The 27,824-nt window shown below is 36.8% G+C and overlaps 1 protein-coding gene across 1 annotated transcript; it reads right to left on the bottom strand.

Annotated features, from left to right (window-relative positions):
- Positions 1 to 11,933: 11,933 nt before the first annotated feature.
- On the bottom strand, positions 11,934 to 15,225 carry LOC104210489 (uncharacterized). The gene is made up of 4 exons (XM_009759397.2): positions 14,306 to 15,225; positions 12,684 to 12,752; positions 12,437 to 12,598; positions 11,934 to 12,361 (listed from the first exon to the last, which is right to left on the bottom strand). Exons 2-4 carry the CDS (start codon positions 12,716 to 12,718, stop codon positions 12,214 to 12,216), a joined length of 345 nt encoding a protein of 114 aa, XP_009757699.1. The 5' UTR covers positions 12,719 to 12,752; positions 14,306 to 15,225; the 3' UTR covers positions 11,934 to 12,213.
- Between the last annotated feature and the right edge of the window lie 12,599 nt (positions 15,226 to 27,824).

Below are 27,824 nucleotides of genomic sequence, written 5' to 3'. Positions count from 1 at the left end.
ATAAAAAAAGTATTTTGTTTCAACAAAATAAGTAATTTCTTTTCATGTTGTAGAAAAAATACTTTCTTTTTCAGCAAAATAAAGTATTTTATTTTTAGTTATCGAGCTCAAATTTTAATGTTATTTGTGTGAAAAAGTAAAGTAGCACATAAGTTCCTTTGGGTTTGTGTGAATTTGAAAAGAATAATTAAATTCTTGAAGAAAATAGAGTCATTGGAGGAGTACATGAAACATGGAGATTTTAGGCAAGGTGGGTTGAGGACACGGGCAGAAGTAAGCCAGGGGTAGGGGGTCGAACCCGTTGACCTCGGCAAAATTACTAAATATATATTGTATGTATGTAGATATATATCATCAAGGGAGACTTAAATATTTTACTAGTGCCTCCAAAATCTCAGAAGGCCCCGTGGTAGAGTTGGTTGAGTGCTCCATCTTAAAAGGGGAACTGGGACTCGTTCGGGACTCGCCCTGGGGCGGGGCACTCGTAAAACGTCTCTGGGCTTATGTGTGAGGCTTAGTTCCGTGAGACTTACCCCTTGACCGTCAGGGCTTACGCCCCAGACATGCCCAACGTCCAGCGTACTGGGCTCGCCTAATAGATCCGTGGGACTTACGCCCCATATCTCAGGACTTATGCCTCATCTCATCAGAGGTAAAACGTCTTGTCTCATGCCCCGCCTTTTAACATTGATTGAGTGTAGTGCTGAAGCTGCCTGCCCCTCCTTGTTGTTTTGGGATTGAGCACCAACTTTCACTTTTTTAGGTTTTCCTTTCCTTTACTGATTTCAAAGATGACTTTACTTAGTAGTCAATTGATTTTCTTTTAATTTTATCTTTTTAAAATTCAATTATCATTTAATACTTGTACATAATATACAACTTAATTAATGTTATTCTTTTTTAACTCTCTCCCACAAAATCAAAAGCTCCAAACTCCTATCTCTGCAAATAAAAAAAATTACAAACCCTTCTCTCTCTGTTCAACAATCATTTTGATAAAGTAGCCACATCTATCGATTCCAACAACGACGACTGAGAATTTGTACTTTGTTGATAAGTTATCATAATCGTTGAACTTTTAGAGAGTTGCACGCCGAAATTTGTCGCTAGTAATTGGCATATTTAAAGACAGAGTACCCCCGTTGCACTAAAATCCTGGGCCCCCCTCTGATTGAGGAGAGTAGCATAAAAAATTATTTTCCTAAAAATATTTTATAATCTCTGACCAAACACTAGAAAATATTTTCCGGAAATAGTTTTTCACTCACTAATCAAATAATTCCAAGAAAACATTTTTTAGGAAAACAATTTCCGTGAAAAACATTTCCTTTCATATCAAACACACCCTTTATGTCCATGTTTTTTCCCACGTTGTGACGTTGCAGTCTTAAGTTCGTATCATGTAACTCTTTTTGTTTCTCCTCTGTATTTTTATCCCAGGACAAATCAATAGGACAAACCAAGATTTATTGGCTACATATTGGTGGAGATTGGGAGAATATTGTAAGGGGTTGGGACAATAGTATAATTATGACAAATCTAGGAATGGTCTTGAGGAAAGTGAAATTAAATAACAAAAAAAAAAAAAGAATCAAATAATCGGTCAAAACTACTTAATTTGTAGCTGAGGTATAGTAATTAATTGAATTGGGAATAAACAAAATATTCTTTCGACGTACCTATATTTTATTATGTCGAAAGCAATTCATTGTTTTTATTTCATCGTAGAAAGATTATGTCGAAAGCCAATATAATATCATTCCGTATTGGCTTAATGATGAGCAGTGGCTGAGGCAAAATTTTCACGGGTTCAAAAAAGAAAAGGTTAAAAGGGATTATGGCCAATGAAAATTAAACCAACAATCTCGGAAAAGTTTTGAACCCTCTTGATCACTAAACTATTTGATATGATCCTTTTAGCTCTTTTAACTTTCTTTCCGGATTTGGTTGTATACTTAGTCGATTAGTTAGTGAATCAGTAAGAGTTAGTGTTTAGTCGGTCAATTAGTTAGAAGGTCGTTGGTAGTTGGTCAAGGCAGGTGCTGGGCACGTGAGTCAGGAAAGTTTTTATAACTAACTTTCCCGCTCAAGCATAAGGGTGTCTAACGGGCCAGGTCCGCCCGTTTCCGGACCGACCTAGACCGGTCAAAACCGGAACCGGCCCGGATCGGTACAAGAGGGCCGGATGGGGCTGGGTTAAAGGGGTAGGGGGTTTGGTCCGTTCATGTTTTGACAACCGGTTAATCGGACCGGTCAAACCCGGTTAATGCAAATCATTGTTCATCCGGTTAACCGGCCCAGACCGGTATAACGGTAACTAATTTTTTTTTCTTGTGGGCCTAAATCTGACCGTTGGCAACGGTCCATTTCCCATTATTGATGTTGTCATATCTCCTTTTTCCTACACACCCCGTAAATAGAGTATAAGAGAGTTTTTTTCAACTTAAAGTGACAATCGAAACGGGATTATTTTTATTAAATTCAGAGTCGCCACTTGGGATAATTTATGGTGTCCCAAGTCATCGGTTCAAATCTCGAATCGAGGAAAAGATTGACTCTGTATTACAGTCCGCGAACACAGAAATCGGGGTAAGGAATTCTGTTAACCCGGAAAAAGGTGTTAGGCATTCCCGGGTTCCGTGGTTCTAGCACGGTCGCTCAACTGTTATAATTGGCCTATTATCTGATTTTATTACATGTTTTAACCTATGGTGCAATTTTAACTTTATAACCGCTTTTATTTAATTATTTTTGGGGAAGATTTCGACGTCATATAAAACACGTCTTGAACCACGTCACATAAATGCACCCGCGGTCTACGACACATTTCATCTAACGTTGTTGAGATTTGGATTTGGGTCACATAAATGCACACCGAGTTTAGGAAAGTAACTTTTTAAATAGCGTGCCTAAAGCAGCTACGCATTTTCAGGTTTGCGAGAGCCATGAAAAATTCAACTAAATGTCACGACTCGATTTTTAAGGATTAAAATTAAAAGGGTGAGGGCCACACATTTCAAGATTTTATTTGGCACGTCACACCTCAAACTATTTCAAAAGGTTTTATTCAACTTAAAGCAAACTACGGATGTTCATAATTTATTCACCTTTTTTAAAGTTCTAGATTATCAGTAATACATCTAAGAGTTGTGAAAATTATTATAGAAAGAAATGGCATTATTCGATTACTTGGAAATGTGCATCACAAAAATGGAGAAGAACATTTTGGACTCTTGAATTCCAATTATTTTTTGCCCAGAACTTTCTATAGTCAAAATAATCCCAAAAGCCAAATCATTTTCACTAAAACCTACACCTTGTTTTCAACCTCGGCTAACAGACACAATCTCTTTAACAAATTTCAAGATGCTTTATCTCAATTTTAACAAAGGAAAAAGCCCTCCCTACTTCTACACATGTCTCCAAGCTCATAAAACAAAAATATACGTCTAAACCATGGAAATTCTTAAGCAGATACATGACTTAAACATACCAATAATCACATTTAACAAGAATATCATCTAACTTTCATTAGGCAAATAAAATTATAGCAAATATTGTGGAACTAAGAAGCATGTTAAAGAATAAAAATGGACCTTGTATTAGCACGAAAATTCCAAACAAATGTACAAAAAGCCAGTCGATTATCCAAAAGCAGATAAGAGGAAAACTCGACTCAACGCCAAAAGAGACCTCGTCGGGAACCCTCGCTGATCTCGGATCGGGGACCTCAACGATGACAAAACCTTGCTTCTGAACCAACGGAAAACTCGACTGACCGGAAACTTTGATAACAACAACTTTCAGAGCTTAAAAAAGGGGGTCGAAATCTTGTGATGCTTTGAAGAAGAAGAAAGAGTTCAGGCGGGTTTCCTGGGATGGAGAAGCAAAGGCGACGACCTGATGAGGTGGGTTCCGTGTTTGTTAAACAACCAAAGCATTTTTGTTCATGGCTGTTGATTCCCGTTTCTAACGAAGAAGAAGACGGGAGTCAGATGGGTCCTCCTCTATTGAGAATTGCGGCGGATCCTTGTTAGCCAACAAAAAGGAATCTCCGTTTTTTTCTAGCTATTTCTCTAGGTTCCATTCCCTTTTTTCCTTCTGTTTATCGTTTCCCTATCGCTGTTATTTTTCTGTTCCCCTCTTAGGTGTGCGTGTGTGCGCTTTTTATATAAAGATAAAATGACCCCCCTTTTTCTTTTACGTGAGCCTCAGCAAAAATTATCTCCTCATGTATAAGCTGGATATGGATGGATAAAAACAAAAATAATTCTTGAAACCCAAGTTTAGGAGTTGCACTAGGGGAATATTATGTAGGAAATGTGCATGTGAATATTAAAGAGAATCCAAAGTGCCAAAAATGTACTAATTGGTGAATAAGAAAAGATAAAAGAATTAGTAGTGAATGACGTGAAAGTGCCCAGATGATGTCAGAGACTATTAAAATGTGAGAATGGAATAATAAATCTAGGAAGATACTAACCAACTAAATTGAAGGAAATTTTAACAAGTCTTTAGCTTATCGATAAAAGCTAGACTAACAAAAAAGACATTTTCTTCTTCCTTTTTTTTTGAAACTTTTCTTTCTTTCTAAAATGAAAAATTAATACTCTAAAAATATGTAACTTTTTTTGTAATTTTCATTTTTGTGACGAAATAAAGTAAAAGATTAATAACTATTTAAAATATTGAGGTTAGGCCTAAACTAAATATTTTACGCTAAAATGAGTGAAATTTCGGGGAGGGTCAAAAATCACATGTCTACAGCCGTTGCCCAATGGCTGAATTGCACAAATAACCCATTTTGTTTTTTTTTTAAATTAACACCCCTTTGAAAAACTATAAATACCCTCCCCCCCTCTTCTTTATTTCTTCACTCATCTCTCATTTCTCAATCTCAATTCTCAATTCTCATATTCTCTCATTCTTCAATCTTCACCTATTAAATTGCAATCAACTATTTGGCTCTTCTTTTGTTTGGAATTTAATTTATCGTAGTATTTATTATTTGAAGTTTGAACAGTTGAACTTTAAAATTGGAACAATTGACGTTTCTCTGTGGTAACATTGGAGTTGCGAAATCATCAAGTGCTCAATTTATTGTCGAATTCGGTGCACTCCCTCCAACTCTTTCTCTTATTTACTATTTTATTTGCATATTTAATTGTTGCTAGTAGTTAAATTTTTACAATATGTTTAATGCTGCAAAAAGAGCTTGTAATAAGGTTACTAATCGGGAAAATAAAAAAAGAGGTAGTACTTCAACTTCAGCATCTGGTAGTAATTGAAATACCTCTACAAATATTCCCGAAACATTACCTGATAATAATATAGATTATGAACAATTCCAGGAAGATTTCGGTATAGAAGATAATGAATTAAAAATGGAAGATGCGATACCACTTACACCTAGTAGTGTTGGAGCTGGTAACAGGGGTGGTGGTCGTGGTGCTAGTAGTAGACCACCTGTGGCCCCGACTATTAACCACAGAAAAAGAAGTAAGGTTTGGAAATTTTTTGACGAAATAGAAGGTACTGATAGAGTTAAATGCAAACTTTATAATGATACTTTTAAACATAAGATTGGAGGACAATTAGGGGGGACTGTGACACTTAGTAGACATATGAGAATTGAGCATCCTATAGAATGCGGATCTGATGGAGATGAAAATCAATCAACTCTAAACCCTACTACTGGAGGTCTTATGAAATATGATAAAATGAAGGATCGTGAGGAGTTAGCAAAAATGATTGCTTTGGGTTGTCTACCTTTTTCTTTTGCTTCTTCATCATATCTTATTATGTATATTCAAAGGATTTACAATCCTTTATTTAAAGGTATCCCTAGAAGTACTTGTAGATATGATATCTTTAGACTTCATGGACAATATCAAACATACATACGTTATTTGTTTAGCCACCTTCCTGTAGAGTTTCTCTAACTTCTGATATTGGCCATGATGTTAATGGAAATGATTATTTGACAATTACATGTCATTGGATAGATGATAATACTTGTATGCAAAAACGTATTATCGCTTTTAAATATAATGAAGATCAGAGTCATACTGCTGCGTTTATAAGTACTACTATTTGTGAAGTTGTTGAGTTTTATAATCTCAAGCAAAAAGTATTGTGTATGTCTTTTGATAATGCTTCTAACAATAATGCCACAATTTCAATATTAAAACTACATTTGCAACCACCTCTTGATGAAAATTTTCATGTTAGGTGTGCGTGTCATGTTTATAATTTAATTGTTAAAAGTGACCTTGATTTATTTTCAACTGAGATTACTCATGTTAGAAGAGCAGTTGGTGTTATTCAAGGAAATAATAGACAATCTAGAATAAAGGAATTTAAGAATAAGTATATCCAGTATAACCTTAAACTCAGATTCATGCCAGACGAAATTGTTACTAGATGGAATTATACATATATATTTTTAAAATGTTGCGACAAATATAGATTCCCAATAACTGAAGTTGCTAATGCTCATTGTACTGATCCAAACCGTATGTTAACAACTACTATTTGGGAGGTCATTAATGATGTTGTTAAATTTTTACATAAATTTTATATAGCTACTGTTGAGTTTTCTGGAGCATATTACCCTGCTGTTACTATGGCTGTAGTACATATAACTGAAATTTCTTTTCTACTCTTTGAATTTAAGAAGAAAGAAAATATAGGGATGTTGTTGAAAAAATACGAGCAAAATTCAAAAAATATTTCTTTTCAATTCCTCCAATTTACTTAATTGGTGTTGTTTTAATTCCTTCTATTAAGATGTCTGATTGTCACCAATTAATGAATGCTTTATATACTTATATGGAGATTGGACCAACTAAAACCCCAGATTTATATGCTTGTATGAACAAGCTAAATGAATCTTTACAACAATTATATAATTATTATGCAAATGTAATTGATGTGATGCTCTTAATGTAGGCAATGTTAATCCCACTATGCACTGTACCATGTCTGCTACTGTGGATGATGAAGAAGACCTTGATAGTTTTAATATTTTTTCTACATTTTCTAACACTCAAACCAGTAGCATGAACATTGATGAACTTCAATTCTACTTGTAGAAGCAAAAAGAGCCTCGCACAAAGGAATTTTCACCGTTGGGATGGTGGCATGAGAATGGAAAGCAATTTCCAGTTCTTTCCGCTATGGCTCGGGACGTGCTGAATGTGTCAATTTCAACTGTTGCATCAGAGAGTGCATTTAACCAAGCAAGACAATAACTTGGAGACACCCGTCACTCTTGGGAAGCAATGCTTTGGAAGTTTTAGTATGTTTCAGAGATTGGATTAGATCGGAACGAAGAAATCAAGGACGTGAAGATGTTGATAGCCCAGAAGACGAGGAACTTGGAGATATATTAACACATGGTAACTCATCCGAATTTAACACTCCAGAAGAAGGCCACTCATGTCATATTGATCATGACGAACTTACTAAGGCAATGCAAAACCTTTGAATTTACTCTTTTTTGGTTAATTTACTTGTTGTTAAATGTAAACCTTTCAATTTGTAAGTTTGAATTTTGAAATAAATGTAGCACTTACAATTTATAAGTGCAATTTTCCCCCACTTTCATTGTATTCTTTATATTTTTACTTTATATTAATATAACTTACAATAGTTATATAAAATACAAAAAAAAAATTAAAAATTACACTAACCCGGCCCGGCCTGGCCCCTTGAACCCGTAACCCTTACGGTTCAATTTTTACCCGAATGAACCCAAACCCGTTAAACCCGATATGCCCCAATCCGTAACCGGCCCGGACCACAACCCTTACGGTTACTAAATTTCCCTACCTAGCCCGACCCGTCCCACCCGTTAGACACCCATACTCAAGCCCCTCTTCCTTTATTAGCCGATCTTATCTCATTCTGTAAGCATTCTATTCTCAGTTGAATGTTCAATAAAACTCTCTCTTCTCTTTTGAATTCTCATTTATTGCTCATAGAGGGTGGATTGTTCAAGAGTAATTCCTGGTTTTACTCCTGCGGAACACTCGATTTCTTTCCATTTTAGTTTTTTGAAAATTGAGCTCCATCAACTATATTTTTGGGTTGTGGTATAAGAATTCAAAATATAATATATAGAGGTACAAGACTGATTTTGCCTTATATATATACAATGTAATTTTACGGTGAAGGGTTTAAAATAACCCCCTTCCGCCCCCTAAATCCCGGCCCTGATGATGAGTGAGCATAATTATTTTGCCTACAAAATTATTTACCTTTTTTATTCTCTAAAAATAAAGTTTACATTGGATCGTAATTAAATTATTTCTCTAATAGTTAGGACAATAAAATCAACTAAATTATTCTAATTAAATCTTTTATTATTTTACCCTCAGGGGGAAAACATCGCAAACAAATCTATATACTATATTAAAAGCACGAAGGCCCTTAGCGAAATGTCGTTCGCCTTTTTTACCCTTTAACATTAGGTTTCATATTAGACGAAATAGTCATTTAATAATTCCTAATATTTAGGAGTAAATATTTAATTATTTTTCTTATATTTAGGAATGGATAATTAATTTTTTTTTGATAAGGTTAGGAATAGATAATTAATTACTTCCCTAATATTTATGATTCCTTTCCTTTTAGGTTTTAAAGTCCTTTTTTTTTCTCATAGTTTAAATTGTTTACGCATTCCTTTTTTTTTAAAAAAAAAACTGATTACATGTAAACATTTCGCCCACTTACAGTTTTTTTTTTAAAGATTTAGGAGTCATTTTTTTCCCGCATGAGAAAAATTGTCTCTTTTAGCTATCTAAATACAAAAAGACGTCATATTTGTGAACTTGAAATCACAATCTTTGAATGCTCCTCTCCTTTCTTTTTCCAGGGGGAGAAAGAAATTACTTTTTTTATTTGATAATGATTATGTTTATATTATAATTGACGTTACAAAAAATATAACATTGATATGCAGGTTATCTTAGGAATATTTTCTATGTTTAAATAAAGTATAAGCAAATTAATAATGTGGATGTTTGATAGACAATTGCAAATTAAAAGGCTGTCAGTTATGATTTTTTAACTATATCTCATGTATGATTATTAGTTTAAAATGACATATTTACAAATTTTATACATATTGTTTGGACCATTCCCTAACAAAAAATTGGTTAGTTATTTTAACTCATATCAATAAAATAAAAGGAATTCATATAAAAACATTTTTAGAAAATAAACATGCAAATTATTTTTGTAACTTATTTCCCATAAAATGTTTTTATATAATATAAAAAAATCAAAAGATTCTTTTAATTAAATCAGGCTTACTTTTAAAAAGCCTTAATTTTAGATGAGAACTGATTATACATACACAACAAAACTAAAACTAAATTCATGAGATTTGGTTGAAAAAAAATAAATTGTTATTCTGATTTTAACATGAAATTTATATTTTTATACCTTCTAGGATAGTATTAAGTATTAACATAGTCTTTTCAGAACTCGTCAACTGCAAGTAATTTAATTTTAACTATGGACGCTTACTCCATAAAAAAATAATATTTGGATGCATCCAAAATAAACACATGGTTATATAATTGGACAAAGAAAAGAAAGTTTTCTCCAAGACGACAAAAGTAGTGATTTCTTCTTTTCTAATCCGTTGAAAATAATTTCTATATTATTTCTTATTGATTAAATAAATTGAATAATTTGCATTTTCGTTGCGAGAAAAATAAAAGGAGACGTATTTTGTTAGTTAGTTGATCCTTTAAAATGGGTACAATTCCCTATCCATGATTAGTACCTATCATTTTTAGGAGCATATAATTGTATGTTAGTTTTTATTTTATGATATAAATACACTTTGAAAATTATTTTATGTTATTTTTAAATTGTTATTTTCCAATATTCTGTACTATATTAAAAACAAAAAGTCCCATAGTGAAATGTTCTTCACATTTTTTACCCTTTAAAAATACAGTTTGCCTGAGAAAAATAGTAATTTTTTTACTATTTAGGAACAATCATTCAACTAATTATCTAAGTATTTAGGAATTTAAAATCAACTAAAATATTACATATTAAATCTTTCCTTGTTTGAACTATATCAAAAGTCGTTATATGTAGAACTTTAAAATCATTAAAATTTTACCTTCTAAAAATCTTACATTAAGCTATATATAGACTATAAACAAAATAAATAAATAAAATAATTAAAAAGATCAATGAAAGAGGAAGTATGAGGTTTTGGATAATAACGGAGATGGTCAAAGTCTTTTTATAAACTTTTATACATTCTGATTTATATGAAACAATTATCAATTATTCTAACAAAATAATTTATGAGATATTTTGGCATTTTTAAATGAGGTTAAGTTTAGTTGAATATAGGTAGGTTTCTTGACTACAATTATGGCTTTGCATTTTGATTTAAAATTATTTATGGTATATAATGATTTTTAATTATTTGAGATTTACAAAATATTTTCATTTGTTTTTTTCGGGAACATGTCATTCGTGAATTTTTTTTTTACCTAATGGATTGTTTACTATTTGAAAAGGAATTCTTATTGAATAAGAATATTACTATAGTTAAATATTTAAAATATGGTATTAGGTAATACTATTGAAGTACAAATCTGATTTGAATAATGACACTTCAAAATCAAATACGCTCTTCCAATTCCAATTCAGCCATTGAAGTAAATTTTAAGTTGAATTATTGATTGATAATTGAGTACTTATGTTGGACAATTTCTATCATTATAGAGTTAACAATACACGACCAATATTCATCATTTTCAAGAAATTATATTTTATTTTAGAACACAAAGACAAATTTTAAATAAGTTTTTACTCATTAAAATAGGGTACACGCGCAAAGCGCGTACGTTAAAACTAGTTTTTTTATAAGTATGAAATCCAAGGAGTAAGAATGAAGCACAAAAATACCCTTGTAAATTGATGGACTTTTTTAGCCTTTCAGCAATCATTAATGCTTTCGTATAACGTACAAAAATGTAAAATCATTTGAAATAAATAACACTAGGTTAAAAAAATAACGTATCTTCTATTAGGAAAATCAAATCAGCAACTTTATTGCCAACCAAGAGATTTTAAGTCCCATTATTAAAAGACTTTATCTGACAAAACCAACCGTATACTTTTAAATTTAAAGATTACAAAGATTTCTAATGTACAAAAACATTAAATATTTTCAAACTCTTTGCATTATACCCAGTATTTTACTTTCATTGCCTCGAATTTTTTAGCCTCGGTCATCTTTTAGATTTGCCATAGCTCCGGAGTTATTCTTGTATTCTCCACCAAAAACATACTTTGCATCTCCAAAATTCTGAATTTTGCTGTCTTCTTCGACTTTTATTTTTAAATGGAGAAGGGTAGAGGGGCGAAACCATTATCCATCGAGTTTTGGATAGTGCGCCAATGGCCCTCAGGGACTCTGAGCCTAGGAAATATACCAGCATACTTGTGCTACCATATTTCCCTCTGGCTCGTCAATTGGTTGAGGAAGGCATTTATTGGAAAAACAGGAAGAAGATACGTGAACCAAAAAAAAATTGAAGTTGAAGCTATATGTTCAATGATCACGCGATCTGATACAATTGTACCATTTACAAGGTTAGTTTAGTCTTTTTATATACTATTATTAAAAATAAATGAAGCAAGGGTTTAAATAATATTAGGATATTATATGGAGGTGTACTGTGTAGGGTAGTTTACTCTACAAAATAGGATGCTTTTCCCTAGGAACATGGAAATAGCATGAACACATTCTGACAAATAGCAAGAATTAGCAAGATAAACAATGCTTCATCATTTGATCAATGAATTAGTTGTCTTTAACATCAGGTTTCACATCATGAAAGTTAATTAGTAAATACTAAATAACATAACAAAGCACCTCACAAATACGCACATGACAAGTAAAAACACTATATATTTTAAAACACCAGGTGCCAATAGAGAGGACCCTCTAAACGAAGTTAATCCCAAAATCTATTTCTCATGCATTCCTGTTCTATGGTACTATTGTTTCTCATGACTAAACAGATCTACTAGCAATATAGTTAAAAGATATCCTTTACATCCATGTCTTGTTCTATATTAGAAAAACAAACAGAATTTAACAACACTTGAGTCTGAAGCAGTACCAATACTCATAAAGCCGCATCCTGATTATCAGCCCCATCCTGATTATCAAGGCTGATAATCAGGATCACCAGTTTTGTCATCTGGTGGCGATGCCACAGACATCGAGTCTGAATCAGACCTGGCTCCAGCAGGCGCAGCAGCTCCAGTGGGCGCAGCAGCTCCAGCGGGCTCAGCAACATCTTCAACCAGGAACCTGCTTATCATAAAACATTTTAGCAAGTGATTTCTAATCTACCCTAGGAAAAATTACCAAAGACAATGACAATACCTCCGACGTACACCCGACTGAAAAGGGGCAGGAACAACAACCCCAACCGCAACTGGGGCAGGAGCAACAACCTCAACCGCAACCGGGGCAGGAGCAACAACCTCAACCGGGGGAGGAGCAACAATCTCAACCGGGGCAGGAGCAACAATCTCAACCTCAGCACTGTAAAAAAACAATAAAACCATAGCTCTGATTAGCCTAAAACGCTTGAATAAACTTAGAAGAGCTATAAAAGAGTTATTCTTACAGTTGTTTCCTTAAAAGCTCAATTTGAACATTCATTGCTGCTATCTCCTCATCACGAGCATTAAGAATCCTTTCACACAAACAGAAAAGTCTATGATTCTGTACTACATATGGCAAGAGAGAAATGGCATAATTTTCAAAGGAGAACAGCGATTAGATGTAATACTAAGCAAAGAAATAACGCAAGACGTGCATAGGCGAGGGACTAGTAAGCAACGGCTACTAGTCCTAATGTGCATAGGCGAGGGACTAGTCCGCGCGATCTTGAGAACTAAAAAAGTAAACTTTTGTCGTTTATGATGAATAATGATATATATAATAATATTTGATGTTAAAACTTTATTTGACTGCTATAAATAAAAATATAAAAATTAATTTTATTCGTTTTCTAAGTATATATAAAAGATTAAAAAATTACTATCTTAGTTTGACACAATATTATCTATGGGTGTCTAACGGGCCGGGTTAGCCCGTTTCCGGAACGGCCCAGACCGGTACAAGAAGGCCGGGTTGGGCTGGGTTAAAGGGTAGGCGGGTTTGGTCTGTTCACATTTTGTCAACCGGTTAACCGGACCGGTCAAACCCCGTCAACGTAACTTACTATTCAACCGGTTAACCGGCCCGGACCGACCCAGTTTAAAAGCTATTCATTTTTATTTTATTTATTTATTAAGGTTTTAGGGTCTAAGACAATGCAAAACCTTTGAATTTACTCTTTTTTCATTAATTTACTTGTTAAATGTAAACCTTTAAATTTGTAAGTTTGAATTTTGAAATAAAAGTAAAACTTGCAATTTATAAGTGCAATTTTTTTCCATCTTCATTGTATTCTTTATATTTTTACTTTATATTAATATAAATTACAATAGTTATACAAAATACAAAAAAATAAAAAATAAAAACACTAACCCGGACCACAGCCCGTACGGTTACTAATTTTCCTTACCCAGCCCGGCCCGACCCACCCGTTAGACACCCATAATATTATCTTTGTTTCTAAAGGAATAGCTTGATGTCTAAACCCAATTTGATATTAATTATTCTAATCAAGCAATCAAAACGCTTTACGTGAATATATTAACATGATACAAGAAATATTTAATCCAATAAAATAAAATACTTATACTTTAGTGACTAATTTTACAAAAGATCGCACTCTACTAAAGCAGACTAAAGATGTTCATAAATCACTTATTTACCTAAATTTGGTAATGCAGAACTAACAAGGCAGATTCTTCAAAACACTTGAGCAATGGATATATGGTATTAATGATGAAATGCTAACCTCGACTGATTAAAACTCCAACATGGACTAATTATCAACAGTAAACACCAAACCATTTAGCATCTAACAATTGAATATCTAACTTTAACTTACTATGAATTTCAAAGCTTAATAGAGAAGAAATTCGTAAAACCCATTTAGCAAATATACATACCAGATCTAACATTTGAACATGATTAGAGGATACACGGTTCTTTGGTCTAAAAGAGAGAACAATTCAAAACAAAACCAACAGATACACACGATAGATCTATACATTTGAACCCAAATAAAAGATGAACAAATTGGCTTTTCCATATGGAATTCAAACAGAGTAACAGGGGTTTTCTTGTGTTTACCTCACTGCCAGAACAAAACCGAACAGAAAAACCCAATAAAGGCTGAAGAACTAAGGCTGGAGCTAGCCATGAATTCGGCAGAAACAACAGCAGCAAACCAACACTTCTCAAACTTGTTCGCACTTGAATTTCCAGAAAAGTGGAGCAAAGGAGTAAATCTTAAGCTAGCTTTGTTTCAAGGTTGTTCCATGACTGATTTTTCAGCAGTAACACAACCATTTTGGGGCTGATTTGAGGTCAATTTTGAGCTTGCTTTCAGGGATGTTTTTCGGAGCTTCACTTGAGTTGGTTTTAATGGAGTATTGGCTGAGAGGATGGCGTTTCAGGGCTGTTTGGAGAAGGAGGTAAGGCTGGGTTTTTGAGAGTTAAAATGAGGAAGGTGAGCTGAGTTCCATGGCTGGACCTTCAAGGATGAAGAAAGAAATTTCAGAAGAAAATGGAAAATGAGCGGGTCTGACGTTGAACTTGGAGAAAATGAAGGAGAAGATCGAAGCAGGGGGGGGGGGGGGGGGGCTTGCGCCGTTTTTGGGTCTTCTTTGTATTTTCCTAAGGTGAGGGATCTGATCTATTTTTGCTTTAGCTTTTTAACTCTTTTTGGGATTGGGGTTTGTTTTGAAGAAGATGAAGCAGAATCGTGGGAGGGTCCGGGGGTGATGGAGTTGAAGCTCTTTGTGTTTTGAAGATGGAGGAAGAAGAACGACGGGAATGGGGTCTGTTGGTGTCTGTAGTTGATGAAGAGAGTAGGGGTCGTTTTGAAGAAGATGAAGCAGAATCGTGGGAGGGTCCGGGGGTGATGGCCGTGTATTTCAGCTTTTGTTATTAATGGAGAGAATGGAGCTGGTATTTATGCTTCTTTTTTAAGGAGAGAGAGTTGATGAGTGTCTTAAGGTTGTGAATGGTGTGAGTGGAGGAAATATTTTGGGGAGAGTGAGGAACATCAATAGGGAGAGTGGGAACATGAGTGGGCAAAATGGAAAAAGTGGGTAGTGAGTAGAGAAAGTGGAGAAAGTGGGTAGTGAGTAGAGAAAAGTAGGAATAAATTCAAACATGGTAAAAAATAAGCTGCTCACACTAACAATTCCAGGTAACTAAACTCTTGAACCACTGTTGCATCTTCTAATTTCAACTCTGCTCGAAACACTGATCCTATCAAAATTTCTACTGTTAGAAGTGTTATTGTGCGATTGGCTTCTTCTTCTCCACATTTGTCTTTTCGAGCTTCTAGGGTTAATTTTTGGCAGATCAACAAACTGTTCGGCTGGTTTCGTTCTCCTCCACATCTGAATTGGTTAGTTGTTAGAATTCATCTTTCTCTATTTTCCCGATGTCGTTCATACTGTATTAATTGAATTTCTGCCCTTGTGATTACATCATAGTTGTTGACGAATGTGAGAGTTTGATTTATCCAAATACTTGTATGTCCCCTTTTATTTTGCTCCTTTTCCTCCTCGATTTTTGTTGATTAACAATTCATAAAATTCCCGTTCTTGATAAAAATTCAAGCTTTTCACACTTTCTCTAAATACCCATTAAGAGTTTCAGAATTTTCAAACCAATTGGGATCAAGACTTATTTGCTTAAAACAGTCTTAAGTCTAAGCAGCGTCTTGAAACGGGTGTTTTCAATTTTAGATGCTTCGTTACAATCTCTTAAGGCTTTCGGCGCTATTACAAAGAGTTAAACAGAGGGATTTCCTGAGAGGTTATTTTCGATTTCGGCTGCTTCGTTATAATCTCTTAAGGATTGAGGAAATTTCTGGAGATTTAAATGGGCTTCGGCGTGATTACAAAGAGCTAAACAAACGAATTTTCTCTGTTTTGAGAGGTTATTTGAATCAAGATTTTTGTGGGTGTTTGGATTCTTTTGTTGGAACTATTTGAATGAGATGGAAATGTAATTACTGGCTCTATTTTACCGAGAAAAATATTTTCGTACAAGAAACAGGGAGACACCCTGAACAAAAGCTTTGATTGGCACCATTAAGAGTATAAGTTTCACAAAGCCTGGGTGTCTAATCACAAAATAAAAATTATCTATGAAGACATGATTCTGTCATATTCCTATCTCTTTAAAAAGCATTTGCATATGTTGTCTTGATTTGCTGTGATAATTGCACTTCAGATTTTTGTCGTAATGTTAATTTCATTCTTCTTCTCTATCTTTTAAATCCAAGAAATTAAAATTTCGGTGTTGATGTTGTTTTCAATAGTTCCTAATTTGTATTTTTGTTTTGGTAAAGTTTTTATCGCATCAGGTAATGTGAGTTCCTGAAATTAAATTAACACTGAGTTTCATCAAGTGTTTTCTATTTAATGAATTTTTTACTGTAGGTCTTGCACCAACGCATATTTGGGAGCGCGAAATTTGAATATCGATGGACTATAGACAAACAAACAAGCGTCCATGCTTTGGAAAAAAAATGTCTAGATCGAAATGTTAAACGACGTGAACAATATAAACTTAAGATGGCGAATGAAAAGAGTGCCTTAGCATTACAAGAGGTACCTACAAAGCAGGTGCTGAAACATAATCCCTTTGAAAGAGCGACTTCTATCATTCCTACTGAGATAACAACAACATCAGGACATCTCCAGTGTACGTCTACAAAGGACTCTTGCTCTACTCTCAAAACAGGTTAGTATATCAATTTTGTATCGCAATCTCTATAGTATGCGCAATTGTTTCATTATTTAGTGCAACTGAAATTTTTGTGTGTGCATGAATATGTATCATAAATTTAATATTGTGAACATCTGTTGTGCTTACTGCCTATCTGTATATAGTGACGTCACAATCTTTCCAACATTCCCTGCTTTTGACAAAGAAAATCCTTTTTCCACTTATGAGAAAGGCAAATTACTGAAAGTTACCATAAGCTTATGCCAATATACAAGATATACTATTGTTCACTAAAAGACTATTTATCTGTTAGGTTCAACATCAGCTGCACCAAATGAACAATATGATACAACTAAGATCGGAATGTTACAACTTCTAGAACGTGCAGGTCGCAATCAAAATAACACAACTGCTATGAATATTAAACTACGATCAGACTATATACCATTAAAAAAGGTTCTCAGCTGTAAATTCTGCTCTGCGAAAAGATTTGAATATGAATATGCTGGATTTTGTTGTAGCAATGGTACAATTAAGATAATTTCACATTGAATGCCCGCTAAGCTACATGATCTATATTTCGAGAATAATGAAAAATCCCAACACTTTCGGACATACATCAGAACATATAATAATTCGTTTTCATTTACATCACTTGGTGTAAACTATGATACAGACTTAGCGAGAAGGAATCGTGGTATCTATACTTTCAGAGTTCAAGGACGGATGTATCACCTAATAGACGATTTGTATCCCGGAGAAAAAAACCTAAGAAATCTATACTTTTACGACAACAACAATGAGTTAGCAAATAGAATGGCATGCTCTAACAAAGTTAATAAATCTATAGTGAGAGAGCTAATAGATATATTCAGAGTTAACCCATACTCCTTTTTTATTCGATCTTTGATAGATATTCCCGAGCTACAAAACTTCCATATTGGACTCAAATGTGATCCTGGTTTAGATCAACGAGTATATAATTTGCCAACTTCATCAGAAATTGCTGCAATATGGGTTGAGGATAATGACAATAGTATAAATCAAGCACCACATATTCAAATTTACACTCATATATATATAAAATCACAAAACTAGTAATATTAAATTGGGCGGTTGATTTATAAATAAAATTTTCAATAAGTACAAGTTGTCGTATTTTGAACTTAATAAAGGAAGAAATTATGTCATAAAAATTATTCTAATATCTTATCACAACTCCAATACTAGATGATTTTTGCCCAACGATTTAAATTTAGTGGTAGTTTTTTGTCTTCTACTTGTTAATTTGCTTGCTTTAATACATGGTGTTATTGTCTCAACTAAAATCTAGGTGTAGCTCATTTGATTGCATGTACAAGTTACTATAATACCTTTCTAAAATTCTGCATTAATAATACAATGTTAGTTGTTCAAAATTGGTATAAAACTCATCATTATAGTACTATTCACTTGTTATAAAATCAAGAGAGACCAGGAAAGATTGCTTGAAATAAAAATAAATATTTGAAAAATTATATCCTAAGCCCACGTTACTGTTCAATAAAATTACTAATCTTTTACCGTTACCTGCATAAAGACAGATGTTTTTATCTTGAAAAATGTGAGTAACAATTAAAGATGATTTGTGGTTTTAAAAATATGTGATTTATTGCAATACTAGTGAATATACAAGTAATATTAGGTTTAAGTAAGAAGAATTGATGAACCAAACCAGTATTGCTAGAGCAACGGGGACCTCGAGCTCGATTATCTTGGGGGCCTCGAGGTGAGTTAAGAGCAAGTGAAGTATGAATAATAAAGTAAAAACAATAAAGCTGAAGAATAATTGTGGAGCACAGTAAATGAGAAAAGCATAGTAGAATGTTCTATTGTAGTGAATGAGATCTCTTTTTACAAAGATTGGGGTCCCCTTTATAGGGGAAAACCCTAATATGGTACATTTTCAATTATGATAAAAAGATTTATTGGTACAGCTGTATAACAACCTAGTACGGACTTGTACTATTTCATACAAATCTTATCCCTTAATTTATAACCTGACTCACGTGACGCTCTTTCTTGAGTGTCATCGAAATTATACTTTCTTCGTGGCAGATTATGGCGGGTCTCCGATTTGCTTCTCGAGATGCACACATCCCGGCCAGGGTATGATCAAGTCTTCGATTCTTACTCCGAGCTTCCGAACTCAGGCTTGGGGTATGATCAAGTCTTCGAAATTGAGCTCTCCGACTTAGACCGTATACAGATAGTCCCCGTGTTTCTTAGAATGAAATGATATGAAATGATTTCAATTCCCAAGTCCTTTATGATGGCATCACTCTTATGACGTAAGCGTTGAAATGACTGAAGCGTCCCGTTGGTTCTCTTCCCCAAAAGCATTAAGTGCACGTCAGAGATGGCCGGCCATCAATATTAATGAACAGTCGTCGCCTTCCTCTATATATACTTGTTTTCTCTTCTCTTTAAGGACTTTCCCACCTTGCAACACCTATTTTCCTCTATTCGTTTCCTTTTCACCACCAGTTCCTCTGCTATATTGTCTCAAAACCTCGCTGGTTCATTCATTTCTTCCTTCTTTTTCTAAAGAACTGATGGCAAAAACTTCCAAGTCCATTCTTCAGAAAAAAGGAAACTCTACTTCTACTTCCCGTCCGACCAGTGGTAAGCCGCATGTGCTTCACGAGATCATACCAAGAAATTTTCCTTAACGAAGTACTTTATAGTCGAGAACCCTCCCGACATCGCCGACCGTCGAGAGCATTCATCGAGATACATAAGGTCAATTGAGGAAAAACACCTCGATGTTGTGAGAAGAGAGTGTAAATGGGAAGAGAAGTTCGTTTTGCAAATACCTTCTCTAGGGGAGCACATCACAACTTACGTAGAAGGGTTCCTGAGTGTATATACATACCCCTTTACGCTGGGTCTCCTCGACCCGCTCACGCTTGAATTCTGCCGAAGATATCAAGTAACCCTAGGCCAGATTCATCCGTTCTTTTGGCGGATCATAATAATGATGCGATTCTTTAGCGAAAAAGGCCGGGCTCGAGTTCACCCTCAGCCACCTCATCTAATTATATCGACCTCAACATTTTCGAGGTTTAATCAAACTCTAACACCGATTAACCAAATCCTTTTTCGCCAGTAATGACGAAGGCAATAATCGAGGTTGGATGAGCCGGTTCATCCGAGTGAGGACCGCCGATATTATTCCCGAAGAGTTCTTGTCGTTCCCCGAGGAATGGAACTTCAAACGTGAGTGGAATTCTTCGATTTAGTTCTTTTCCATAAATTTTGCTAAACTTCGCATAATTACTCATTTCCCCTCTCCGCAACGGTTGTGTGGATGCCTAATGCAATCACCATACGACAAACGCAAATGGCGGGACTTGTCGAAGGGCAAGTGGGAAGAGAAACACCACGGTACGCGTCATATTGTTTCTTTACTCATTAAGAATGTCTTTCTTTATGTGACTTGATTCCTCTATCACAAGTATTGGTGAGTTATTCGAGATGAGGCCGCCCCCTTCCGGGGAGGAAGTAGGATTTTCGGCTCTAAAGTCAAAGAAGGATAACAAGAGAAAAAGGTCCTCGAAAAATGAGGACACTCAAATCCAAGCAGAGTCCGCTCGGAGGCGTTAGAAAAGTGTCGTCATCAACGTGGATGTTGACTTGGTCCACCAGTTCATGGACGATGACAGTGACGAGGTGGAGGGTCCGACGCTAGTGGCTCGAACCAGGAAATCTTCCGAGGCTATCAAGCATGCTGAGATCGGGGCCCCTAGTCTCGAGGAAGGAACTTTAAAAGAAAAGAGGGATGAAGGCCCTACATCACCTGGCGCGACAATTGCTTCTCGGACTTCTGGAAATACTCCAAAGGGAGTGAGCTTCGAAGCACTTCTACCTGAACAGAGCGCCTCTGGTGATCTCCCTGAGGCCATAACAGTAGGTTAACCCTCGTCGTTTCTATCCTTCTCTGAGGATACCATTATGGATGCTCAAAACTTGAAGACGTCCGAGCTAGGTGGAGTCCCGAGTGAAAATGACCCCTTCTGGGGTTACTTTGTCGGGGTCGATGAGGCCGACCCAGCGGATGCAAGCTTAATCTTCGAGGAGGCTCGGCGTCTTTTCTCAATTATAAGTTTTTATTCTTCAGATAGGGCGGTGGCCATCTATTTAAAGGATGATGTCGATGCTCAGATGGAGTTGAGGGAGGTTTCTAATCGCTTCCAACTTTGCACTACTAATAAGTAGCAAGAGAGGGTCACAATAGCTTTTACCCAATTTTGGGTCGGGATCGATATCCACAGAGAGCTAGAATTGGAATCGAGTATCTATCTAGTTTAGGATTGCGTATTTGTTCCAAATTACTCTTCTAATAATTTTTGGGGTTTTCGTTATAATTCTACCTTTATCAAACAACAAATTGTAAATGCAACTAGATTAAGCTAAGAGTTAATATTGCAAGTTGTATCAAATGGTTTAAAAGGCACTAGGGTAGTGACTTCCGTCTAGGTGGTCAATTGACGGGTCATTGCATATAAGGCACGATTGACATAATTGGGGAGTATGAGATAACCGTTGCACTATTTTACCCACTCTACACCTCTCGGTGGTTCGAGTGATTTCGCCCGAATTGACTTTCTCAAGACCAACTGGGTATGCAATTTTGCATAAGCAACTAGGGTTCAAGTCGGGTATTACTCTCTCGAGGTTTAACCCTTCAATTGGGGCTATCAATCTCTTGATTATGCCTCAATTCCTTGTTGGACCAATTTCGGAGACTTAGGCTCTCTTTATCAAGCAGAGCCCAAGTCAACTAAGAACAAACTAGTGTTTGCAACCACTAATTCACCAATTAACCATGAAATTGGTCCAAATAACAAGCACCCATAGTCAATCTAGCCCTAAAATACAATACCCATCAATTACCCACACTAGGGTTGAGCCACAACCCTAGCTAATGGGTATAGCTACTCATATTTGAAGAAAGAAACAAAGAAATGGATGAAGATAAACACATATTAATTAATTGCTAAGTTAAATACAAAGATTCAATATGAAAAGTAAGTAAAATTGCCCAAAATGGCTACAAAAGTTGTTCCCACGAGTGCAACTGCCTCTAAAACTATCTTATACCCTAAAGATGGGAAAAGATTCTATTTATACTAAGCTAGAAAATCTGGACAAAAATACCCCTGCGGGGTTAGTGCAGACCACACAGAATGGACTGCGGCCTCACTAGGGCTCTTGACTTCAAAATCTAACTCTCTGAACTCAGGCATTGCGGTCCGCACAAAATGGAATGCGGACCGCACAACTTTCAATCCTTAAACTTGGCATCTCTCTGATTCTCCTCACTGCAGACCGCACAGAAATGAGTGCGGCCGCATTGCTTTAAGTGCGGACCGCACAAATCCTAGTGCGGCCGCATTGGGCTTGTGCCTGATTTTCGACCTCTCTGAATATCCCAGTGCGGACCGCACAAAGTGTAGTGCGGCTGCACTGGGCTTGTTTTGCTTGAGCTTGCCTTGTCTTTGTCACTTGTGCAAGTTTCACTCCTTTTGAGCTGATCTTTGACATCTTGTCACTTTGTTGATCAAACCTACAATGAAGCACAACTTGTGAGCCTTTTGGGACTATTTTGTATGAATTTCTAATCAATGCATAAGCGAGAAGGAGTATAAAATGCGTCAAAATCCCTAGTTATCAGTTTTCGGCCGAGAAAAAAGAAGCAATGACTATGCCCGAAGCCGATCCAGGAGGGAGACCCTCGAAGAGGTTCATGATAAGGGCTTTGATCTTTCCGAGGAGATAAAGCAAGCTAAGGCAGATGAGTCTAATGCCAAATTTGATTCCTCCGACGATGATGATGACGTCAAAGATGATGAAGACGAGGAGGCTGTCAAAGAAGCTTCCCCCGGGGAAGCGACAGGTCCGGGGGGAATGCCCCTCTAGAGTAGGTAGAATTTCTTCTATATTTTTGTAATTTTTTGCTTTGTAGGACTCCTGTGTAATATCTTTTTGTATATATAAAAATAAAGGAGTTTCCTTGATTGTTTGCCTTCAATTTTTCTTCAAAGTTGCTCGATTTTTCCTTTAAAGTTTGCTTGATTTTTGATGCTATAACCTCCGAACATTGAATCAAATTCGGGGTAGAGTAGACCCTCAAGTTTTATGTTTTGATCAACGATCGATAATAGGTTACCATTTAAGGTTCGATCTTCGAGCTAATTTTGAGCTTGGGACTTTTGAATCCGAGCTGGGTAAGGTCTCGAGCATGGTGTGCTTTGGCCTTCAAGCTCTTTTAAATATTGGCCTTTAGGCTCTTTAGGTTGGCCCTTAGGATCTTTTAGGTTGGCCCTTAGGCTATTTAGGTAGGGCCAATTCGACCTCTAAAATGGCTATAAACCTTTCCCTCTTTTCGGCTAAAAGACTTAGTAAAAATTTTATATGCCTTAGCATGTATTTTTTTACCCATTTGGATTTTTCGAAGGTTCGATTGATTGGAACCTCGTTTGTAATTTGATATGCAATGTTAATCGAATACCTCTTGAGTTTTTTTGAAGGCTGATGTTATCGAAGCCTTCGCTTTATTCAAGGGTTGATTATATCGAAGCCCCTTATAATTTGCTTTTACCAATGGTAGCCTGATTTAACTAATTTTTTCGAAGTATATGAAGGCTTTTTAGTTTTATGGCGGAGGTCGGACGTCTCCGAGCCACATTATTTCTCCGTAACCTTTTATATGACCATAGTCTTTTATATGGCCATAGCCTTTAGTCCCCAAATGTGATGGCCTTAGCCTTAATATCTAGGGGATGCCTCTTTGAGGTCTTGTGAGCTCGAGTGTGCCTCTTTGAGGTCTTATAAGTTCGAGTGTGCCTCTTTGAGGTCTTATAAGTTCGAGTGTTAGATTACTCGATGCGTCGATTGTCGATGACAGTCCCCGAGTATTTGGGGTTTTGGCCCTAGAGCCGTTAAATGTGAAAATAGTAGACTTCTTTGAGGCACAAAGTATTTTGATATATTAAAAATGCTTCTTCAAATAATTGATACATGCGTACATGTTTTGCCGCTGGGGGCTCGACTATTCTATATGGACACGGTTTATTTGGCTGTTTGGCCCATTACAACATTCCCCTATCGAGGCCTTCCTTGGCATGAATTACTTTCTTCGAGACTCCGAGGGTGAGTCCCCCCAGTGTTCGAGATTGATTGAAAAGAAACATTGAATACTTGTTGAATATTCCTTAGGTAGCATGTAAGTGTTGCATTGTTAAAAACCTTGCCGGTAAAACCCATTTGGGATAAAACTCGATCTAAGGGAAAACGAGTGCAACACATGATTTAAAACCCAAGGCGAGTTGAAAAGTGCCTCGATGTTTCCAATCGAACATCTGCAAAGGAGTTAGTTTTAAATACAAATGGAAAAAAGGTATAAGGTCATACCTCAATAGTAATAGCGTTTGAGCAACGATACATTCCAATTGTTTGGTAGTTACTCGCCTTCCATTATGCTAAGTTTATAGGATCCTTTCCCTACGACTCCGAGGATACGGTACGGTCCTTCCCAAGTGGGGCCTAGCTTTCCTTCATTTGGGTCTCGAGTGTTGAGAGTGACCTTCCTTAGGACTAAGTCCCCGACTCCGAAATATCGAAGGTTCGTCCTTCTATTGTAATACCTTTTGATCCTTTGTTTTTGCGCGGCCATTCGAATTAATGCGGCCTCACGTTTTTCATCTAGTAGTTGAGAGAAGTGTTCATAGCTTCGGGATTTGAGTCCTCAATTGCATGCTGAAACCTGACGCTAGGTTCCCCGACTTCGATTGGGATCAATGCTTCAGACCCGTATACCAAAGAAAACAGGGTCTCCCCCGTGCTCGATTTTGACGTCGTTCGATATGACCATAGCACTTCGGGCAACACTTCTCTCCATTTCCCCTTTGCATCATCTAACCTTTTCTTTAAGTTTCGAATGATGGTTCTGTTCATGGACTCAGCTTGACCATTTGCATTTGGATGGTAAGGCGCTGATAGAACCCTTTTGATTTTATGGTCCTCGAGGAATTTTGTTACTTTTCTGCCGATAAATTGTTTTCCATTGTCACATGCTATTTCAGCAGGTATCCCGAACCGACATATGATGTGGTCCCACATGAAGTCGATGACTTCATTTTCTCGAAGGCCTGCGCTTCTACCCATTTTGAGAAGTAATCAGTCATAAACAAAATAAATTTAGCTTTACATGGCGCCATTGGTAGGGTGTCGACGATGTCCATCCCCCATTTCATGAATGTCGGGGATATGACCAAATGGAGTTGTTCACCGGGTTGATGGATCATCGGAGCAAATCTTTGGCATTTATCACACCTTCGAACGAACTCTTTGGTATTTGTTTCCATGTTATCCTAATAATACCACGCTCTGATCACCTTGCGAACCAAAGAGTCGACACCAGAATAGTTCCCACAAGTACCATCGTGGATTTCTCGTAATACATAATCGGTGTCCCTGGGTCCCAAACATATTGCTAGTGGTCAATCGAAGGTTCTTCTATACAACGTTCCATTTTCGTCAAGTGAGAATCGAGCTGCTTTGGCTCGAAGTGCTCTCGACTCTTTTGAGTCAGTGGGGAGCTTTCCATGCTTCAAGTAGTCGGTGTACTTATTCCTCCAATCTTACGTTAAACTTGTTGAATTAATTTCTGCATGGCCTTCTTCGACCACCGACCTTGATACTTGGACGACAGTTCCTAGGATGATATCATCCTCTTCAATCGATGACCCCAAGTTTGCAAGTGCATCGACCTCGCTATTTTGTTCTCGGGGTACATGGTCCAGTGTCCATTCCTCGAAGCGATGCAGTTCACTTGAAGTTTGTCTAAGTACCTCTGCATTCGATTGTCTCGAACCTGGAAGCTCCCATTTACTTGATTTACCACCAAAAGGGAGTCACACTTTGCCTCGATGACCTCTGCTCCAAGGCCCTTGGCTAGTTCGATACCTACAATCATGGCCTTATACTCGGCCTCATTGTTAGTCAATTTAGAAGTTTTGATAGAGTCCTTTGACTTTTTTAATGTGGATGGTGTCAATACCGGTGCCAAGTTGTGTACTGCAAACATCTAGTTAGCTGCATGTTGCTCTTCATATACTGTTTTCACGCCATCCTTTGTTGGGAACTTCATCATCTGTTGAAGGGTCGATGGCACCGCCCTCATACTATGGATCTATGGCCTTCCAAGCAAAGCATTATACCTCATGTCACCTTCGATGACATGAAATTTGGTATCTTGTATGGTTCCGGCCACGTTGACTGGGAGTATGATTTCCCTCATTGCCATTTCACTTAACATGTTAAAGCCATTCAAGACTCGAGATGCTGGTATGATTTGACCGAGCAACCCGAGCTGCTCCACGACCCTTGACCTGATTATATTTGCCGAACTACCTGAATCCACGAAAACATGTTTAACTTGAACTTTCTTTAAAAGGATAGAAATTACCAGAGCATCATTGTGAGGCTAAGATAAGGCCTCAATATCTTCTTCGCTGAATGTGAGGGTGTCCTCGGGCATGTAGTCCCGACTCTGTTTCTCCCTTGTGATGGATACTTTGGTACGCTTGAATATAGGTCCCTCTGGGACGTCGACTCCACCAATGATCATGTGGATGACATGTTGAGGTTCTTCAGATTCATTCTTCCTATTTGCATCTCTCTCTCAAAAATGGTTCTTGGCCCGGTCACTGATTCACAAAGATGCCCCTCATTGAACAACTAGGCTACCTCCCCTCTAAGCTGACTGCAATCCTCGGTCCTACGCCCATGAGTACCGTGATATTTGCACATCAAGTTGGGGTTCCTTTGAGAAGGATCGGTCAGTATAGGCTTGGGCCATCTAGTATCTCTAATTTTGCCAATGGCTGAGACGATACCCAAGGCATCGGTACTGAAGTTGTACTCCGATAATCGGGGTGCCTCTGCCGGTCCCAAGTTCCTTTCAAACTCGATTTTTCTCATCAGTTCTCGAGAACTTTGACCTCGATCTGCTCTTCGATCATTTCGAGGTATGTTACGCCTTGAAATGTTCCTTCGATCCTCGACGTATGGCTGATATCTTTCCTTATTCGACCTTGACCCCTGTGTGTGCATTTCTTGACTCCTTTGCTAGTAACCTGCTTGGATAAACTAATCCCGGGGGGGCTTCCAACTCGTCGTCCTCGATCCTAATTTTTGATTGGTACCTGTTATGCACATCCGCCCAAGTCACGACGGGATACTCGATCAAGTTCTACTTCAGCTGCTTCGAAGCTATTGAATTTCCTTCATTTAGCCCATGAGTGAAGGCTTGTACGGCCCAATCATCGGAGACCAGTGGTAACTCTATCCGTTCTAACTAGAAGCAGGAGAAAAATTCCCTCAGCAACACGTTTTCCCTTTGCTTTATTTTGAATACATCGGATTTCCTTGTTGAGACTTCTATGGCACCGGCATGAGCCTTTAAAAATGAGTCTGCCAACATGGAAAACGAATCAATAGAGTTCGGGTGTAAGTTATTGTACCAGATCATGGCACCCTTAGACAGAGTTTCCCCAAACATTTTTGGCAGAACAGATTCAATCTCATCGTCTTCCAAATCATTTCCTTTTATGCCACAAGTATATGTGGTGATGTGCTCATTGGGATCAGTGGTCCCGTTGTATTTTGGGATGTCTGGAATCCGAAACTTCTTCGGTATAGGCTTTGGAGCAGCACTTTAGGAGAATGGTTTTTGCACGAACTTCTTTGAGTCCAGTCCTTTCAAAACTGGAGGTGGTCCTAGTATTTGGTCGACCCTCGACTTGTATGTTTCCACCTTTTTTTCATTGTACTCAATCCTTTTTAATCTTGACTC

The sequence above is a fragment of the Nicotiana sylvestris genome, chromosome 5 (genome assembly GCF_000393655.2).
Source record: "Nicotiana sylvestris chromosome 5, ASM39365v2, whole genome shotgun sequence".
Taxonomy (NCBI): Eukaryota; Viridiplantae; Streptophyta; class Magnoliopsida; order Solanales; family Solanaceae; genus Nicotiana; species Nicotiana sylvestris.
Note: the sequence above shows the minus strand (reverse complement) of the source record. Positions and strands in the feature narration are given on the sequence as shown.

Bases quoted from the DNA above. Each gene is read 5' to 3' on its own strand.
- LOC104210489 (XM_009759397.2), bottom strand. From the start codon at position 12,718: ATGAATGTTCAAATTGAGCTTTTAAGGAAACAACT. The intron at 12,599-12,683 runs GTAAGAATAACT...GTTTTTTTACAG, and splicing joins GAGCTTTTAAGGAAACAACT to TGCTGAGGTTGAGATTGTTG. The intron at 12,362-12,436 runs GTATTGTCATTG...TATGATAAGCAG, and splicing joins CAGTCGGGTGTACGTCGGAG to GTTCCTGGTTGAAGATGTTG.